General features: G+C 43.8%; 2 protein-coding genes across 4 annotated transcripts; one reads left to right on the top strand and one right to left on the bottom strand.

Moving 5' to 3' along the window:
* Positions 1-10,235: 10,235 nt before the first annotated feature.
* LOC133890697 (sugar transport protein MST3-like) lies at positions 10,236-14,733 on the top strand. Its single transcript, XM_062331193.1, has 3 exons — positions 10,236-10,462; positions 10,574-10,896; positions 13,463-14,733. The coding sequence occupies exons 1-3, from the start codon at positions 10,330-10,332 to the stop codon at positions 14,552-14,554; spliced, it is 1,548 nt and encodes a 515-aa protein (XP_062187177.1). The 5' UTR covers positions 10,236-10,329; the 3' UTR covers positions 14,555-14,733.
* Positions 14,734-14,879: 146 nt separating this feature from the next.
* On the bottom strand, positions 14,880-19,417 carry LOC133890696 (uncharacterized). Of its 3 annotated transcripts, none has more exons than XM_062331189.1 (5): positions 19,241-19,417; positions 17,886-18,294; positions 16,345-17,758; positions 16,051-16,197; positions 14,880-15,770 (listed from the first exon to the last, which is right to left on the bottom strand). In XM_062331189.1, exons 2-5 carry the CDS (start codon positions 17,934-17,936, stop codon positions 15,190-15,192), a joined length of 2,193 nt encoding a protein of 730 aa, XP_062187173.1. In that variant the 5' UTR covers positions 17,937-18,294; positions 19,241-19,417; the 3' UTR covers positions 14,880-15,189. The 3 variants fall into 3 exon arrangements, with proteins under 3 accessions (XP_062187173.1, XP_062187175.1, XP_062187174.1); XM_062331191.1 differs by having other exon boundaries at positions 16,345-17,755; XM_062331190.1 differs by lacking the exon at positions 19,241-19,417 and adding an exon at positions 18,433-19,207.
* Between the last annotated feature and the right edge of the window lie 1,718 nt (positions 19,418-21,135).

The raw sequence follows: 21,135 nt of genomic DNA, 5'->3' as shown, positions 1-21,135 counted from the left end.
GCGTCCGCCTTTCGCTCCACCGGGCCAAATCGCTGATGCATGTCGTTCATCCAGTCAGCCTGCATATCGATGACCCCAACCGCAGCTCCCGCGCAAGGAAGGCCTAAGAGGTAGGAGACGTCCTGCAGGGTCGGGGTCATCTCTCCGCACGGGAGGTGGAACGTATGTGTCTCCGGCCTCCAACGGTCGACCAGTGCTGCTATCAGCGACCGATCGAAGTAGAAACGACGGGCCGTTGCCTCGGGGTTCTCCGTCGATCGGGCCTCGACCAACCGGCAAAGCGGTAGGAGTCCGACCGCTGCCAACCTATAAGTGTTGCAGTATATCAATAATATGGAACAACAGCAGTGATATGACAATTTCGTATCAAATTTTCTAAGTACCTGTGCTACCATCGCTCGTCTATCATCAGCAGCTCTCTAGGGCCTCGTGGGCGAAACACTCCTAGCTTTGTCTGGTGCTCGGCGGATAAGAAGCTGTGATGCTTCTTGTCCATGGCAGGGTCCAAAAGCTCGGGGGTCGGAGGGTGAGCCATCTCTGCATTTGAAAGACATGTACATTAATACATTGATAAATAAATACGACAACAATATACTTTGAATGCAAATTAACTATATGCGAAATTAACGAATATTAAAATGGTACAAAACTAGCACAACACACATAAAGCTCACCTAGACAACAGGTGCATCACCGCCTGCATTTTTGGGACAATATTTATAAGTGTGACTTACTTCATTGCACTGACTGCATCGCTTAATCCTAGGGCCAGCCTCGGATTCATCCATATCGTTGCGAATCCGACGAGTTTGTCTTCGACCCGATGCGTTCTTCATCTTTCCCAAATCAGGCACATATATTCTTGCAGGCCCTGAGTTACTTGTAAAAGTGTCAACAATGCCGTAACCATACACCTCCTGGTTCCAGGTGTTGAGTATTTGATCTTTCATAAAATACTGTGACACATATTGCCTAGGAAGCATATGGTGCTCCGTGCACGTAGTTATGACGTGTGTACAAAGTTTGTGGAGTAATTGTGGCTTCTGACAACTACATATACATGTCCCACTCCTTAGCAACCACTCTTGAACATGCCGCTCACGTCTACCCCCCCTCCGACCCTTATCCCGACACAGGACACTGAACCTGTGCTCTGCAGTGCCCTCTTGATTCGCGCGATGTATGTGGGCCTTCTTATTTGCCTTCTCCATATACTAACATAGCATCCGCCCGTAAAGCATACGATTGTCCTCTATTACAACCTTAGCAGCTGCATACCAATCAATAAAGTACTTGTAGGTCCCATGCAAAATACCTTCTATAATTCCAACTAGTGGTAGGGACCTTATTCCTCGCATGACCCAGTTATAAACCTCTGCAAGGTTTGTAGTCATTACTCCATACCTTGCACCACCACTGTCGTACAGCAGAGCCCATTTTTCATTCGGCTCATTGCGTATCCACTGTGAGAAGCTCCTAATAGATGAGCCCGATCTCCTTACAATCTGCGGAGTATCGGTTGGGAGAGGACCGAGAGCTATTGGTTCATCACCGTTAGGTGCAGCCTCCGCAGTTTGTTTTAGAGTCAGTTCATCAAGTCTTGCCCATAATGCATTGAACTTACGTTGCTGGTTCTGACTGCACAACTTCTTGAAGAGCTTCATTAACCCTTTGTTTTTAAACTGTCTGTAGAAGTTCGCACCCATATGGCGCATGCACTACCAGCTTTTGAGATCGGGCCACTATACTGGTACACCCCGTCGCACGCTACCATGTTGCATATCCAGCAAAGCCTGCAACAATCCTGCATGTCTATCATGAATGAGACACACATCTGGTCGGTCAAGAACAATTGCATGTTTAACCCGCTCTAGGAACCAATACCAGCTGTCCCCGTTCTCACTATCCACGAATGCAAACCCTAGTGGCAGGACTTGGTTGTTACCGTCGACCCCTATTGCAGACAAAATCTGCCATTTGTACTTCCTAGTCAGGAATGTTCCATCTAGGCATATGATGGGTCGGCAATATCTAAATGCTTTGATAGTTGCAGCGAATGCAAAGAAAGCACGCTGCAACACTCTTTTTCCGCTGTACTCCACATCAGTAGAGGGGTAATGCTTGATATCATAGTAGCTGTCTGGATTTCTTGCACAAATTATGGCTAATTGACGAGGTAGATTGTGATACGAATCTTCATATGTACCGAACCTCATCTCAATAGCCTTTTGTTTCGCCCTCCATGCCTTCGCATAGTTTATTGTGTACTGGAACCTTTGCTCAATAGCACAGATTATTGATCGTGGCTCATACCTTAGGTTGTCCATAATCTTTCCGTACATAACATTTGCAATGAAAGCAGAAGATAGGTCTCAGTGGGCGAACTCTATTTCCTCAATGTGACAATTATGTTCCTTAACTATTGAGCATTGCCAGTAGTCTGTCCATTTCCCTTTGAATACGTGCACCCGCCAAGGGCACTGAGGCACCAAGCACTTCACATCATACTCTCTTTTACTTGATTTAACAATCTTGAATTGCCTACGAAGAGACAACGATCAGAATTTCACTGCATCAATAACTGCCTCTTTTGTAGGGTACATAGCACCCTGTGACACCTCATTCTCATGGTACTGCCACGGTGTCTGGTCAGCCTCGCTAACCACCAACTTCGAAAATTCATGATCCCGCCACTCTGCAGGAACTGGAGCATTACCCTCCTCATCAGAAGAATCCCCATCGGCAAGACCTTCCTCCAACTCTTCATCCTCCAAATCCATATCTTTAATGATGCTAGGGATGTGCTCCCTTTCATCAGCTACACCCATCGGTTGCAGCTCCGGAACATCACCAACCTCCTCCCTGGACCCTACATTAGCCGCCTCTGACTCATCTTCCACTGCCTCACTTGGTCCTGCTACTGCTTCTGCAAAGTTCACCTCATTTTGATCTTTCAGGTATGCCTCAGCTAACAAAACAAGCGGCAGGCCACGTTCACAGTATATATCTACATACTACCTCCAAGTTGATGTGGCTTCGATAGGAACAAGCTCACCAAAGTATCCATAACTAGCACGGCTCAGGACAGCTTTCAATTTCAGCTCATATTGCTGCGGATCCAGTTGGAAAAACCGCATGAGCCATTTGCACACACCCACAATAGTCCTCTCATTAGCTTTACTAAGCCCCTTCATGACATGACGAAATCCAGACAGATCTACACCGTTGGAACCGTACCTAATTTCATCCTCACCATAATATATCTGAAAAATTAATTTATCTGTCATCCCTGGAAACACCCACAAACATAACCCATGTTAAGACAACAAACTATATTTCTGATTATCGGATAAAATAATTTTTAAATGCTACCCTAGGTTCGCAAATTATCATCTACTGTTGTCTCCTACGTCCACAGGTATAAATAATATACTACAAATAACATACTGAAAATAATATACTAAAAATAATATTCTATATTGAACTGCTATCGTACCATTTTCTAACTAAATTTGACAATTTTCTAAACCCTAGGTCATAAATGTCTAAAATCTATATCATATACTACTACTGCACTAATTAACAACAATAAAAAGGAAAAAAAGATTTACCCGAAATTTTCCTTCAAATCCGCGGCCCAAATGTAGCAGGGCTTCACCGACCTCTCTTCCTCCCCTCTCCTTTCCTCTCTTCTCCTCTCTCTTCTCAACTTTTCTTTTTTTCGGATTTTTATGATTTTTTGACCAATTTTTGGCCTTTTTATAGCAGAGGGCACCGGGCGGGAAGGCCCTACCCGTCCTCTGAGGGGGCGGTTGCAAATATCTTCGTCGAAAATCTATTTATTTAAATTTTAACTAAAAAAATATAAAAAAAAATCGAGGGCTTTCCATGCGAAATCGGGCTTGGGAAGATGGGCCTTGACATGCTCCTGCTGCTGAGCATCAAAACCCATGAGCTTCTATCTCTCTCACTGACTTGTGATTAGAAATAGCAATGGTCGCATTTTATCTGTGTGCCTGTGAAAAAAAATGCTAATGGTGCATATTTAGGACATATTTTTTACTTATGCATATGTATGCGGATTTGATGTTAAACCTAACGAGCACAGAGATATGAGCATGAAAAAGTCTTACTCGTACCCGTTTTGCTCATATACCCACTCCAAATATCTAAAAGACGGGTTAAAATTATTTGATGGTATTATAAGCTAATAGTCCTTAGGGTTTCTCTCCCCTCATTGTTTCCAACCATGCCCTTGCCACCACCGCCATCGTCCACCCCGCCACGCCAGCCGTCGTCGCCCTCGTCCGCCCCATCACTATTACCTTGATGTTCATTGTTGATTGGCAGGCATACAGACATGCCCTCAGGCCACAAGCGCGGGTGCCATTTTTTATCCGTAACAGGTAATAGGTATAAATATGAATTTAAAAATTAACTCATATGTATAAGTTTGTATAGCTTCTACAGTGAGTATTGTGCCTGTCACCATCCCTACTTGCTATCCAGCGGCTGAACGGCAGGATCCCACTGACTTTTTGTGAAGGTTGGTTCCTTTCACCCAGGTCGTCAGTCGGTCACACAGCTGCGTTCGCCTTGTAACTGTCAGTCAGTTAGCCGGTCAGTCAGGTGTAAGACAAGGAGCAGTAGTACTTACTACTTACTTTCCTTCCAATGCAGAGAGAATTTCAAAAGGGAAACAACTTGTTTCTCTGGCTGACTGCTTCCTTGCTTGCTTTGGATATGATCTGACAAATATTTTACAGATCGAAAGCAATGCATCAATGGACAAAAAAAGAAACGGAAAGTGATGCCATGTGATAGCGAAGGAGACGACTTGCGGGTCTGCGCTCTCGACTTGTGGCGCTGCAGGGGGGAGGCAGTGCCAGACCACAGACCAGAGTGGTGGACGCTGCGGCATGTGAGCGGGCCAGGCCGGGTCGGGTCGGGCCGGGCCAGCTAAAAAGCTTAGTGTGGCCGGGAGATAGAGGGCTTTCCATGTGGAATTGGGGAATTTTTTATTTATCATATTTCTTAATAAAAGAATATAAAAATAGATCATCTATTTTGAAAAATGGTATATCTATGCTCATCGTCCATTGACTTGCCGCACTTCCAATCGGCTACATTAGTCTAGATATCCGAATTTTCAGAACAGACGTCTTTTTTTATAATTTTTCAAATTAAAGAATATTTTTAAAAAATCTGAAATTGGGCTTGTGAAGATGGGCCTTCACATGCTCCTGCTGCTGAGCATTAAGGTCCATGAGCTCGCTCTATCTCTCTCTCACACTCTGACTTGCGATTAGGGATGGCAATAGATATATTTTATCTACATGTCTATGGGAAAAAACACTAATGTGTGTGAATTTAGTATATATTCTTTGCTCGTAGGTCTAGATACGGATTTGATATTAAACCCAACGAGCAAAGACACGAGCATGAAATAGTTTTACATGTGTCCTTTTCGCTTGTATACCCGCTCCAAGCATCTAAAATACGGACTCAAATTATTTGGTGATATATAAACTAGTAGTCCTTTTGATTTCTCTCCTCTGATTCAGTTTTCAACCCTTCCTCGGCCGTCGCCACCCCTGTCTGCCCCATCACCACTACCTTGTTGTTCAATGTTGATGACTGGTGGGCATACGAGGGTGCATACAGGTATGTGATGCCCATGGGCAGAAAGCGCGGGTTCCATTTCTTACCCCTGACAAGTAATTGGTACATACATAGATTTAAAAATTAACTTACAAATATAAATTTATATAGCTTCTACCCTCTAGTGTTGTGTCTGTTACCATACCTACTTGCTATCCAGCATCAGCTGAACAGCAGGATCCCACTGACTAGTTGTGAAGGTTGGTTCCTTCCACCCAGGTCGTCAGTCAGTCACACAACTGCGTCCGTCAGTCAATGTAAGACCAGAAGCAGCAGTATTTTGTTCTTTCCAATACACACACACACAGAGAGAGAGAGAGAGAATTCCAAAGGGAAATTTCTTTCTCTAGCCGATTGCTTCCTTGCTTGCTTTGGATCTTAGAGATCGAAAGCAACGCATCAATGGAAAAATGGAAACGGAAAGTGATGCCATGTGATAGCGAAGGAGACGACTTGCGAGTCTGCGCTCTCGAGGGAGAGAGAGTTGACCAGTACCTGGCTCTGGCTGTATGTATGTATGTGTGTATAGAAACACGTATTCCGGCATGCATCACAATCACATACAGTATGTATGTACATATATATGTATATACATATGTATACACGGCCCCTGCCAAATATATTTATTCTGTCGGTACGGTGTGAAAGAAAACGTAGCTAAGCTAAGCTAAGCTATAGTCAGTGACTCAGTGCAGCATGCCGGAACAGTGGCTTGCATTGACCGCCATCTATATATGACCACCGGCCGGCGCGTGCCTCTGACTGCAGACTTTTATAATACAGACCACCATCCATAATCTTCAGAGTTTCAGACGATGAAGCGAGACAGGCCTGCATGGATAATTCCCTTTTTCCGTCCCTAATCTCTTTCGCTGTGCGCATTGCGTTGATCGAGAGCTGCATGAGTTAGCAGCGTAACGGTCTGATGACAGCTAGCTAGCTAGGTACGTTCTTGTCAAAATGTGTGCAAATGAAAGTAGATGCTAGATCCAATTAGCAACTTGTGTACTTATATATTGCATTGTAGCTAGGTAGCACACAAGAATATAATAATACTCTCCTCGATCTCGATATATGACGCACTGTCAGTAGCTTGCAAAAGATGGAGGCTGTCAGTGATCTGTTTTATCAAGATAGTAACGCACGTACGCAATTGCTCAGCTCAGCTCCATCTGTCGACCTCATTGCCGTTGCCGGCGACGATGGGCACTGCAACAGGTCTGCAAACAAATTAGCAAAGCTTTAATCGATCTGTTCCCACAGCACGAATAGCGGCGGCGTGTGCGACTGCAATATCTGTCTATAGACAGTACGTACGTCTGAAGGTTAATTTGAGTCTCTGACCAAGGCAAGGATGGATCCATCAGCTGATCGATCGAGTTGAATTGGTGCATGTTATCTTATCCACAGATCGGTCGAGCTAGCCGTTGCCTTCACTCGTGCTACTTGATTAGGAGTGTATATATATTACTACTCTTCTTCAACCTTGCTTCAAGAATTATTACTAGCTAATGACCTTGATGCTGATGAGATCTTTGAATTTCTCAGCTCCATCTCCATGTACGTATTATCTTATTCCTAGATGCTTCTTCCTTCCTGCCTGCACAACAGCTAGCTCACACGCATGCATGCATAGCAGGTGCATACATAGATGCAACTGGATCGATATACTCTACTCGATCTTCTTCCATGCATCTCATCTCGTCACTTGTTGACCTCCGATCCGGATTTAATTTGCGTCCACCATGCATGCCAAATTGCTTCTTAATTAGCTAGCTTGTCCGAATTGCGCTCCGTGATTAATTCGTGTAACTATAATAATCCTATCCTAGCTAATCCTCACTAACTTGCATGATGTGCAAGAATCATGTACGTGTTGGCTGTTGCAGAGTCTACGCTGACGCTGCTTCTTTTTATTTTTCTTCAATTTGCTAGCTTTTGGAACTTTTTTTTTTTTTTAAAGGGTAGCTTTTGGAACGTTAGGGGCCGACTAAGCTCCCACTACACACATATATATATACCACATTAAATTTGAAAACTGGTTAGAACTCCAAGTCTTGTACAGATTGGAGTTGAAGTACGTACGTGATCGATGAATGACGGGCGTGCATGGAGCACAACGGTAAGGCAGCAAGGTGCAACCAGCCTATCGGGGTTCGAACCCCGCTATCGTACCTCTCCGATTAAAACCTCCAATGAAAGCTCTGGTAGCGGAGGCCAGTTTTGAAGAAAAAAAAAAGAAGTGCTCATTTAGTAGTATAAAGCTAAGTAGTTGGCTGGCTGGTACGAGCTAGCAGTAATATAAATATGAAACATGTTCTTTTTTAAACGAACTGGTAGAAGACATGTCTATTATATTTAAAAAGAAGGAATTAAGTCTAGACGCATAGCACATTACCCTGAAAAAGAAAAATAACCCCACACAATACCACTCCAAGAAACACCTCCAGAGGCAAACACAGGACAACAACTAGACCAACAAAAGAATCGGATACACGGAACTACAACAAGCTACACTCACCAGATAATAGAAACCTCCTGAAAGAAACTGATGCCTAAGAAACAGCCAAAGACAACAACCCGACAACATGATCCCAAAAGATACAAACATCCAAACGCGCGAGAGGCACAAGGAGATTTTGCGGAAACAGCTCCTTAAGGAGATCCGTGTAGCCCTCTAATGCAACTTCATTCAATTCTACGTCCTTTCCCATGATGCACAAACTCTTCAGCACATTTAAATCAGATTCCTCGTTCTAGACCTGGCTGAACGAGCAGTCAAGTGCGGGATGATCTTCTGGGATGATGGCTTGATTTGTGGGAACTCTAGCTCGAGAGGGTGATAGCTCACCTCAATGTCAGCGGTGGTGCGGTCGAGGTGGAGACGATGGTGTCGGGGAGGAGGTGACGACGGCAGCTCAAGCCAGAGCAGATCTGGGGCGGCAACGGCTTGAGGTGGCGTCGGGGCAATGGCGGCGGCTCAAGCCAGTGCCACATTGTGCTATCGAGTAGTTAGTGAGCTCGGCCCATTTGTCAAACATGTTACTATCACGTACGTACTGATAGAATAGTATGTTTGAGAATTCCATTCAAAAAGTTTAGGTTTGAGAGAAAGATCGGAATCTCGATCTAAAAATCATCACAAGCAGTTGATAAAATGTGAAACACATAAACAAAAACAAAAGGATCTTGCATGCATCTATACAAGGACAACTAGAACAGGATAAGCGTGAATGTCTCTGTACATGCACGCATGCTACATGCATGAGATACCCTCCAACTTTAGGGAATTTATGCTTGATGCATGCAGCAAAGCGAAAAAGGTTGGATTTGCTCAATATATAGTCACGAGGAAATTAAACGGTCCTGCAGATTCTTCTCTTTTCTTTTCCGGGGTAAATTTGTCACAGAATAATAATGTTAAATGGTAGTTACCTCCCAGGAATAATACTCGTGAAGATAGTACAGTTCCAGAATGAAATTACATCATGACGGCATATTGTTATTGTTCAACGTACATAGATAATTAAGCAGGTGAACTACTTGCATTGTTTTATCCGGAATTACTGGCAATGAAACATTCTGTATATGTCGATCTCATCTTGATTTGTTTCATAAAAAAGAAGATCCAAGTAATAAAAATAAGTATATCCGGTCTGATCTGTCCTGCTGTCCTGCTGTTCTGTTGTGAATGAACAAGGACCAGAATGTGAGGCGGCATATATGACCGGATTGATTAAGCGAGCGATATGATATTGTGCAGCTGATTATTAATTTGGATGCATTTTCTTGCGTTCACATGAATTCTATTTCATCCGATCCATTGACAAATTCAACGGGCTTAATTTTCTATTATATGGATTCCTTGCTTCTTCAAATTCGGCCGAACAAAGCAGGTTGAAAATTATATCCACACCGCGGCTTCCATCCATCGACTTTGTCGTCCGCCGTGCAAAACCCGCGACTTATGTTCTCGATCTTCGTCTTGCATTTTACGTGCATAAAATATCATCATCATCATCCGAAGCATCACCGATTTAATTATTATTTACCGCGTACAAGCTAGAGATCATGTACGTATATATGCTCATGCAGACAAGTTCTTGATTTCATATATATTGACGTCGAGGGCCTGTACTTGTATATGTAGTATGAAGTGCAATTCTCGTGCTCTTCTCTACCAATTAAGGACCGTAAAAAACCTCTAAAGCAACGGGCAGATGCCTTTATTTGTTTTTTAATGAGATGTACTCTAAAATCAATGAAGCAACGGGCAGATGATATATACAACGTACGTAACTCCAAATATAATCGATGATGAGCATGGCCAGGGCATGCAGCAAGTCAAACCTAGCAGCTCATGCTCAGAAAATGGATTCGATCGATAATTTCTCCAACTCAGCCTAGCTGCGTGCACAGCTCAGCTCTGTCCTCGATCTCCTTGACGCTAGCTAGCTTCCGCTCCAATGAATTGGGTTGGGGCTTGCTTACTCTGACAGCCACCAGCTGAGCTGCAGCCTGCCCCAAGCGTTGACTCTCTAGTCTATATAAGGAGCACCTCCTTGAACCCTCTCTCCTCAACCTCTTGCTTTGCTACCATACCTACCTAACCAGCTAGCAAATAATACTACTGCTCACCAGCTCCTTGGTTTCTCCGGCCCGTCGAGGATGGCCGGCGGCGCCATCGTGAACACGGCCGGGGGCAAGGACTACCCCGGCAAGCTCACCCTCTTCGTCTTCTTTACCTGCGTCGTCGCCGCCACCGGCGGTCTCATCTTCGGATATGATATCGGTATCTCAGGTCGGTATGCATGCATGTATATATACCTCATCATCTTTAATTTTTCTCCATGCATGGATAATATACGGATTACTAATCGAGATATCGATGAATTAATGGTGCAAATTAAAGGCGGCGTGACCTCCATGAACCCGTTCCTCGAGAAGTTCTTCCCGGAGGTGTTCCGGAAGAAGCAGCTGGCGGACAAGAACAACCAGTACTGCAAGTACGACAACCAGCTGCTGCAGACCTTCACCTCGTCGCTCTACCTCGCGGCTCTCGTGGCCTCCTTCTTCGCCGCCACCGTCACCCGCGCCTTCGGCCGCAAGTGGTCCATGTTCGGCGGGGGCCTCACCTTCCTCATCGGCGCCGCGCTCAACGGCGCCGCGGAGAACATCGCCATGCTCATCGTCGGCCGCATCCTCCTCGGCGTCGGAGTCGGCTTCGCCAATCAGGTACCATACGTAAACGCGTCTAGCTACCTACTTTCATCTGTAACGTTGGCCATTGTTTCTTTAATTTTCCAAATTAAGCTTATTAATTTGTGCTTGCTCGTCGCACTTTGATTAATATAACGTGATGAAATTTATATATGATGCCCCATGTGCTCGATCGATCGATCGAAGCACCTAGCTACTTACTAACTTGCTACTCGTATAGTAGTTGCACTTTGTACGTAATACGTCCACTTAATATACAGTTATATATATTGTCCGTTCGATTCAGTACTGATTTGGTACGCTAGCTAGCTTTTGGCTGAATATTGCGCTACTATATATTCACCGACTATTTCACCAATAAGTCTAAACTAATGGAAAAAGATGGGTAATAATTAATTCACTTATACTTTAATAAATTAAATAACAAGGCTCCTACGATACTTATTATATATAAGTAGATGCTGCTACTCTGTCTAGCTTGTTGGTTGCCACAGCAGGAAGCTAGCAAGAACCATCGATCTAATGAGACAAAACATGAATAAATATATGGTTGCAGCATTATTATTGTACCATTGCAACAGCTGATTAAGGGCGATTCCGTCAACGATGATGCGTGTGTAAGATAGCTACATGCATATGTAGTTTGTCCATGCTTGCTTGAGTTTTGAAAAGATGATCTGTCGAGGAGATTCTTTAAACAAAACTACTCCATACATAGTATAACATGCATGCATGTGCAAAGTCCAAGCTGGTAGGCTAGTTTATTGTTAGTATCAGTATCGATCTCTTGTCGTGGTCCCAATAACATGCATGATGCTTCGTTCTCAAAGTCCAAACTAGCAACTCAAAGAAAGATGGAATGTTTACTTTTCTTCTTGTTTTGAGAGAGTGAGCCAAAGATGTTCACTTCCAAGATGTTGACAGCTTTGTTCGTTTCTTTGATCCCAATTCAATTCCCAGCAAGCTGCAGCTTCCCCTTGCCTGCCGGCTTCTTCTCACCTTGTTCATTGTCCTCTCAGATATATAGCTAGCTGTTGATCCTGACTCTTGTCGCATGCATTTTATACATATTTCTTCAATTTTAACTCTAATTAGTTTATAATCAAAATGCTCAAACCAAACTCAAACAATCCAAATTTTGACAAACCAAATCGACAAACTTATCAATCACTCATTACATATAAATCAAGACACATTTGAATTTAAGTTCTTGCTCTATTACTTTAATTGTGCCCTATATAGTATAACACTACTGTATAATTCCTCATGTTAATTCCAGGCTACCTAGCTTCACGCAGCTGCATAATTTGAACGACAGCTTATATTATACTACGTATTAGCTGCACCAACACTTGTTAACACCAATATATAAATATCGTCGTATATATTAATTTTTTAATATATCGTATATATTAATTGAATGTATAGGCGGCAACTACAAGTTGTTGCGTATATAATGTATTTATCCAGTGGTTATTATATATTCATTGAAGTAGCTGTAAGCAGGTCTACAAGTTGTTGCGTATATAATGTATTTATCCACGTGCAAGCCTTATTTTCATTCGAAAGCAACCGTATTCATGTGACATTCACTATATACGGATTAACAAGTATATATATTAGATCGGATGGGGTTAAACCTATGGAGTCAATTTGCAACACATCCGATCCGTTCCGGTGTTATATTAATTTGATGCATCATGAAAAGAAAAATGCAAGCCAGTGAGTGACGGGCAGAAACTTTTTCCTTTTTTGTGGTTATCCATTGCTCGATGAAACAGCTAGCTGTGGAAATATCATTCTTTCCACTGATTTCATTTCATTTCATTTCGGCCTATATATGAGTATCACTCAATAAGCTTATATCAGAGGGGACAAGAAAAGAGGAACCACGTAAATAAAGTTTCGTGGTCATCCTTCAAAGATTTTAATGTAGACGATTGAGTTTTGGACTAGTCTAATTGAAGTTCAGAAAAGTGATTAGGTTGGAAAATTAAAATTCCACAGACCATTGCTTTCTAGCTTGATCATATCCCTTCAAAGACTTGACTTCATTGTGTAGTGTCATTTTCAGAACATATATTACGTAAGAAAGAAGGAAGAAAGACAGAGAGATATAGTATTTCATCTAGAACGATGGAAAGAGAAGGACAGAGAGTGAAGTTAAAAAAAATGAGTAAACCAGTAGTAACAGCCATGACTTTTACAGTTTACGCTGGTCCATGAATCATTTTAGTGTCCGTAGCTGCTGCAGTAAAATGTTTAACTGAACAGGAGTAGGATCTTTAATTTCAGGAACGACATCTTTACAGAATCCAAATTAAGGATGAGAATTTGATCACAATTTAGAGAAGTCAGAAGCAGCATTATTCTGGTTGTCCTTTCCTCCGTTATCCGGTGAAACAGTAGCTAGATGCATGCTGGTGTCATATCTTTTGGCTAGTAGAGTAGTGAACAATATGATATCCATAGAAGAAATATATAGTTGATTCTCTCATGATACAAATTAACTAGCTAGTCGATATATAATTAACACGAACGATATATATTAATTCATGCATGGTTGACGATATGATGACAGTCTGTGCCGGTGTACCTGTCGGAGATGGCGCCGGCGCGCCTCCGTGGCATGCTCAACATCGGCTTCCAGCTGATGATCACCATCGGCATCCTGGCCGCGGAGCTCATCAACTACGGCACCAACAAGATCAAGGCCGGGTACGGGTGGCGCATCAGCCTGGCCCTCGCCGCGGTCCCCGCCGGCATCATCACGCTGGGCTCGCTCTTCCTCCCCGACACGCCCAACTCGCTGCTGGAGCGCGGGCACGCCGACGAGGCCAAGCGGATGCTGCGGCGCATCCGCGGCACGGAGGACATCGGCGAGGAGTACGCGGACCTGGTGGCGGCGAGCGAGGAGGCGCGGCTGGTGACCCACCCGTGGCGGAACATCCTCGAGCGCCGGTACAGGGCGCAGCTGACCATGGCGGTGATGATCCCCTTCTTCCAGCAGCTCACGGGCATCAACGTCATCATGTTCTACGCGCCCGTGCTGTTCGACACGCTGGGGTTCAAGAACGACGCGTCGCTCATGTCCGCCGTCATCACCGGCCTCGTCAACGTCTTCGCCACCCTCGTCTCCGTCTTCACCGTCGACCGCCTCGGACGACGCAAGCTCTTCCTCCAGGGCGGCATGCAGATGATCATCTGCCAGGTCGTGGTCGGGACGCTGATCGCCATCAAGTTCGGGACGAGCGGCATCGGCGAGATGCCCAAGGGGTACGCGGCGGCGGTGGTGGTGTTCATCTGCGCCTACGTGGCCGGGTTCGCCTGGTCGTGGGGCCCGCTGGGGTGGCTGGTGCCGTCGGAGATCTTCCCGCTGGAGATCCGGCCGGCGGGGCAGAGCATCAACGTCTCCGTCAACATGCTCTTCACCTTCGTCATCGCGCAGGCCTTCCTCACCATGCTCTGCCACCTCAAGTTCGGCCTCTTCTACTTCTTCGCCGGCTGGGTCGTCATCATGACCATCTTCATCGCGTTCTTCCTCCCGGAGACCAAGAACGTGCCCATCGAGGAGATGGTGCTCGTCTGGAAGTCACACTGGTTCTGGGGGAAGTTCGTCGCCGACGAGGACGTTGTGCACGTCCAGATGGCCGCCAAGGCTGCCGATGCATGATTGTACATTTTATTATTCCTCTCGTGATGTTTAGTTAGCTAGTTTCGTTCATGTAATCTATATGTGTGTGTGTTCTTGTCACGTTACCAACGCCAATTAGTGGAGTATATTCTTGCACAACGTGTATCAGTCAGTGTTCATTATCACATCATATATTATATGGTTGATTTCGATTCTGAGATTGAGGTTTCATCTTGATAGAATGAGCAAACAAGTCAGTACTCAGGGTTCGTTATGTCACTTTTCAAGTGCCAAATGAACCAAAGAAGAAACAGATTTTTCCTCGTTGGACACTCTAGTCTAGTATACAACAAGCAATGCTATATGATATCAAAGCACATAAAAATTCAATTACCCAACGTCAGGTACTTGTTCCACATAAAAATTCAAAGCATACACCCCGACAACACGGAGGAATTATTCAAAAAAAATAAATGCTGATACTTGATACAATCCCCATTTGTCATCGAAGGGCTCAACGATATACGAACTTATATGATATCAAAGCACTGCTCAGCTTATTGTTTCTCGAGCTTTATTCACAAGAGAGAACAAATATCAGCAAAACTGGTGTCCTGTTTCATTGCTATGCAGAACAATGAAGGTCCAGATAGTTGCGTTGCGCTTGAATGATCTTATTGCGCCTTTCCCTCTATTTGGGTTTGCTTGGCCAGATCTGCACCACTCGCATGATCAGTTGGCCTTGATCCCAGCAATGGCATGGGAATGCTTCGCCCCCTTGAATGCTTCAGCAAAGAGCCTGAGCCTGAGGCATAGCCAGAACGAGCATGACGTGAACTCTGTGACTTGTGAGAAGATGTGGCAGCCACCAGCCTGGAAGATTTGCGATCCGATCTAACACCGCGATCAGAACGATGGGAAGAAGATATTTTGCGGGAATGACGGTCAGAGACCTCTTTTGAGCCAGTTGCTCTTATAGGCTGCTTGTTGTAGACAACAAGGTTTGGCAAGAGACCTAACAGATACTTCCTCAGATGTTCATCACCTACATTCTTCTGGGCCGGATTGCCGTCTAGGTTAATGGCTTCTAGAGAATTGTAATTCGCAGCTAGCTGACCAAGGCCCTTGGATGTAGAAATCTTGTTGTGGCGCAAGTCCAGGACCTTAAGCTTCAGAAGACGGTGAAGACCGTCGACCTCACTTATCTTGTTACCAGCCAGATATAACTCCTTCAACGAGGAACAGGAGGCCAAACCTAACAAATGGCCCAAAGCATAAGTCAGTGCAAACAAAGATAAATCTTCTTTCAATTGAATAGTTATAATATGATGCACTTTATGATGAATCAATTCTTCATAAACGGTTTTCAAATTGCTCAATGTAGCTAAAGAATCTAAAGCATAATGAATTCTGTGTCAGAACATGAAAATGGGGGTAAATGGGTATAAATGACATAAGAATTTATTATGCGACCACAATCAAGGAACAGCATATAAAATAAGGAGAATAGAAGTATAAGATATTAATATCAATACCATGGCCAATTCTAGATATCCTATTATAGCTGATATCCAGCAAGCGCAAACGTGTTAATTCTCTAAGGCCTTCGATTGTTGAGATGTAATTATTTGACAGGCTTAACATGTGAAGGCCTTTCGGAAGAGCTCCAGAAGTTATTCGCACTGCGCAGAAAGACCCAAATGTTAAAGATTTGATGGTGTAATCTTCCTGAAACAAATGAGCAGTAGCACAAAAAAAAAGAGAGAATGAAAGAAAAACAGCATGCACTAATGACTAAAATGCCAAACTAAGAAAGAAAGAAGGCTCACCAATTGAGTTCCCTGATAAGTTCAATAGGCGTAAGCCTGAGAATGCACTCAGTCTTGGGATTGCAACCAAACCAAGGTTTGCCAACTGTGCCGAGGATGAAGTAGGAGTTAACTTTGAAATATATGTGTAAGCTATCTCCATGCCAAGTGGACTTTTAGCATCAGGCCGCACAGCAGGAACACCAGCCATTGGCTCACTAGATTTTGCCAAAGCAGAAATTGAGCTTTCTCCTTGTTCATTCACAACGATATCATCGATATTGATTTGGTTGATCCAATCCTCGATTCTTTTAATGCTATAAGTTCTTGGAGTAAGTTCAGCTGGGTCCCCATCAATATCAGTTTTATTATGTTCAGCTTCACCACAAATGTCCTTTGTACTAGACATGTTCCTTGAGTCAGGCACTTCGACAACAAGCGATTGGTGCTGGAGTGTGCTATCTCTGTTCCACAGCTTCTCTTCTCTCTGTTGAACCATAGCTTCACCGAGGCCACCATCATTGCCAGAATGGTGACAGACATCCCCTGAATCAGCACAGAAAGGGGCAACTGGATCAACTGAGTGGTCACCACTGATGTATTTGACATCCCAGTATTCATGACCTACTAGCATCCCATCCCTGACAAAATTTTCTTCTGCACTTCCAGTGGACCGTTGACCCTCTTCAGCAGCTTCAGAGCAACCAACTGAACCATTCCCCGTGTTTAATGTCCGGTATACATCTGGAGAAGAAGGTCCACAATGCATTTCACTTCCACTCAGGTAGTCTGCCTTCTCATCAATCAGTGAACATAAACCCTCAAAAGATCTGCAACGAGACCCTAGTATCTCAGAATCAACAGAACCTTCTGGATCACTAATGGGATCATTCTGAAACACAGCAGATTGTGATCTTGGAAATTTGCTTTGGGCATAAGACATTTGATGGCTATCGGAGTCCATGGCATGATCACCTGAAGGTTCACAAATGTCATGGCTGATCAGGTCAGATGAGGCATCAAAAGCATCCTCATTTTTCGTGCTGCACAACTTAGTAGATTCTCCAACATCTGTACTGATCTTGAAACTAGAGCGGTGGCATTTGTAATCATGGTCTATAATATCACACTCAGTGCCTTCACTATAACTATGATCATGATCCTTTTGAAGCATGTTTCCAAGAGACTGACTCTTCTTTAGGTGCCCAACCTCCTTGGCATCATCAGAGCATGTAGATCTATTCAAATCTTCTGACCTCCAGCATTCTTGATGAGATGATGGACTACTGCCATAATGCCCACTAACAGCTGAACGATTATTTGCATCTGTCATCTGGTTTGGACTAGCTGACCCAGTGGCGGACTTCACTGCTTGATCCCAAGAATCCTTCTTTGAAGCGGTAAGCATGGTTTTATCTACTGGCGAAAAGATCTCCTAAAAGAACAAAAGAAAAATACGAGGAATAGTTGGAGCTACATTAGTTGAGACAGTAATAATTCCAAGAGTTTGTTCATGGGAATACAATGGGAAAGCAATAAATGTAACAGGTAGTTTTCCATACCTTTGATCTGTGTTGTGCAGTAGAGGATGAAAAGCAAAGGAACCTAACCATAAGAAATCAACTTTGATGTCAACTGAGCTTACACCAGATGGCTGTGATCACCAACACACCAAAAACATTATCGAACCAATCACATTGCTAACCAGAGAAGTCAGCTCTGCAAATTGTTACATCTCAGCTGCTGTTGGGAATTAACCGTAATCAACAAAAAGACCCTCCAACACTCGGCGCAGTCTCCAAATGTAAGTTGGATTTACTCCCAAAGGCAAGGATAAGTTGCTTGAAGGATTGTTGCAGACCCACACCCACTTTGAGGTGTGAGATGTGTATGACCTCTTGATATCTGCCAGTCTGAAAGAAGGGTTTAGGAACTAGACAATTCCAGAAGGATGCATGTGGTCAAAAAATCCTGCAAAAAGCCAAAGCATACAAGTGAACAAGCATTTGGTGACATGCAAAATCTTGAAGCAAAAAACAAATATGAAATTTTCGAGAGAGAAAAGTTAAAGTTGCCGTGGTATACAATTTCCATGAAGCTAAGTTTTACCATGTTATTAAGTATATATAGCAGAAGTCCAAAGCGTGCACAGTTTCTTTTGAATCACATAGCTGCCAATGAGTTGTGAATATGTTCAACTATTACTACAGAAAAGCATTCCCTACAGATCAGGTGCACATCGATTAACATTCAACTGAAATAAACTAAATCCAAAACTATTCAGTTTGACGCAAAAGAGAGAAAAAGACTGAAGCACATAATGACATAGGTCAGATTATCGTGAACCTATCCAATGTTAGAACACTCGGTGCATCATGAATTTGTTCAGATCAATAGGATCATTTTGTATGCTAAGAACCCACCCCAGGACCCTATGACAAAACACAAATGCCAAATGAAAAGAGCTATGCAGTACAGAGCATCTTAATTATTGACAGGCCCTGCACCCAGGGGCTCCACCACACAGAGACACTCTCCTAACCCCGTGAGCAGGCACAGATTTTTGCATGTTCTCTGTGCGAACAGAAGCCTCGGAGGCATCGACATCGCAGAAGGTGGACCGCGTAGCCCCCTCCCAGACCACATCTTCCGGTTTGCAGGCGAGCTCACATATTTTCTTCAGTAATCCAATCAACCGACGAAGGATGTCTACCGATCGCAGAATCAAGATTACACGGCAACTCATCAATCCATCAAAAGTTTTGGACAAGAAGCTGCTATCGGCACCCTAATACGCAGCAGACAAACAAATGCGCAACAAATTGTATGGGTCTCGATTCGATTGCTGAGGAAAGGATAAGATCCTGAAGAACAAAACGAGCAATCCATCTAGGCAATCTCGGTTAGGGTTCCTTACCAAGAAAGGACGAGATCAATGTAAGCCCGGGCGGATCTCCGGTCCACGGCAGCCCCGTAGAAGGGAGGGCGAGGGCGACTGGAAGGGAAGGACGCTGTCGAGATGGATGGCGCGCTTGGGGTAGGGCAGGGGGAGGAGAAGATGCCAAGATGGAGGAGGAGGAGGAGGAGGAAGAGGATTTGATTTTGAAGAGGAGGGGAGGGGGGCTGGACCAGGTAAAAAAAACATGTGGCTCCTTCTTTTTAGAAAATTGTTTTTCTTTTTGCCACCTTTTAGAGTGGGCTCCGCCGAAATACCACTTTTAACATGCAACACTCTAAGGTGGCGTTTGGATGAGCATGGGAAAGGTAAAGAAAAATGAGATGAGATAAAATGGGATGGATATGGGATAGGGTTATAAATTTTATTTCTATTCTTTTGTTTGGTTTGCCATGGGATAAGGATATGAAAAATAAGTTTAAATAACTAAAATACCCTTTTAGAATAATGAAATAACTAATAAAGAGCAACATAAAATGGCAAATATGTAATTTCACATGTTTCATACATCTATCACATCTATTTTTCACCCCTGTCCTGGGTTTCAAATGGTGGGAAATGAAGTCTTTATATCACATTCTCAATCCACTTTCTACTTCCGAACCCATGAGCCAAATATTAGAAATGTTTCATCCCACCTCCTATTTCCCAAACTCACCTCACATTTCCAACAATCCAAACGCCACCTAAATTGATATTCTCTTCGTTGTCATATCAACAATTTATCACTTTGAACAATTATACCCTTAATACTATGTGTCAGAGTTATCTTCTTTCACAGTATCTTCTCAAGTCAATCTCTTCCTCTTCTCCATCAAATCACGGGTTGAGTGCACGGACGAGGGACTCTACGACGCCTTATTGGATCACAGCCTCCCTGACGAAGCTGTCACTAGTGAGCATGGCAGCCATGAGCTCCATCTCCTGGATGCCCACGAGGCTCCTCAGCACCCGGCACGTCGCGCAGATTATCTCGTTGTCGCTCGTCTGGTGATTTGTGCAGACGTTGAGCAATGTCGTGACGCTACCATGCGCGGCAACTGCCCACGTGTTGTTCAGGTTCTCAGTGAGCTTACAGAGCACCCGTGTTGCTCGCTCCTTGGCTGTTGGGCCAGTGCCCATGTTGAGGACCCGGATCATGGGCACGATGACTCCATCGACCATCAGGTGTCCTATGTGCGTGTCGAACCCGATGATCACCGAGACCGCCTCCAGGGCCTCTTCCTGGATGCACGCGTCAGGGCACTCGAGCATCGCAACAAGCACACCGTTGGTGACATCTGACGTGACGACCCAGACACACTTCTCCTCATGAGTCAGGGCACTCCTAAGGATGCAGAAAAAATCTCTCTTTTTTTGCCATTTTAGACTTAGGTGATTTTTTGTTGATTGGTGCCTTGTCGTCGGATTTGATTTAGATATGATAGCGGAAAATTAACAACCTACCATTATGATTTTAGCATTTTTGCCAACTTGTCATGCATTCCTCTAGCTTGCCATGAGTGTTGAGTGAGTGAATGAGAAGGAATATACATGGTTAAGAAGGAATATGGAAACGGTATATTGTTTTATAATAGAGCGTGAATTACAGAAGGAATATACATGTGTAAGATGGGGAAACAACGTGAATGCATGATTTTAGAGAATAATTGATACTATGCAATCACTGACTTTTGTTGTTGACATCAAATGACTTGTAGATCTTATAGAGAAAAAAAAAGTGACTTCATACATGAAAATTGTCTGTAAGACCACTCACAAATTACAATTAGCACACCCATCATTGTTTTAAAAAATGCTTACAATGAAAAGAACTAAACGAAGCCTCAATACAATCCTAAATTGTCTTAATCATG

This window comes from Phragmites australis, chromosome 14, assembly GCF_958298935.1.
Source record: "Phragmites australis chromosome 14, lpPhrAust1.1, whole genome shotgun sequence".
Taxonomy (NCBI): Eukaryota; Viridiplantae; Streptophyta; class Magnoliopsida; order Poales; family Poaceae; genus Phragmites; species Phragmites australis.
The sequence above is the reverse complement of the archived record's forward strand: the minus strand, read 5'-3'. Positions and strand labels throughout refer to the sequence as shown.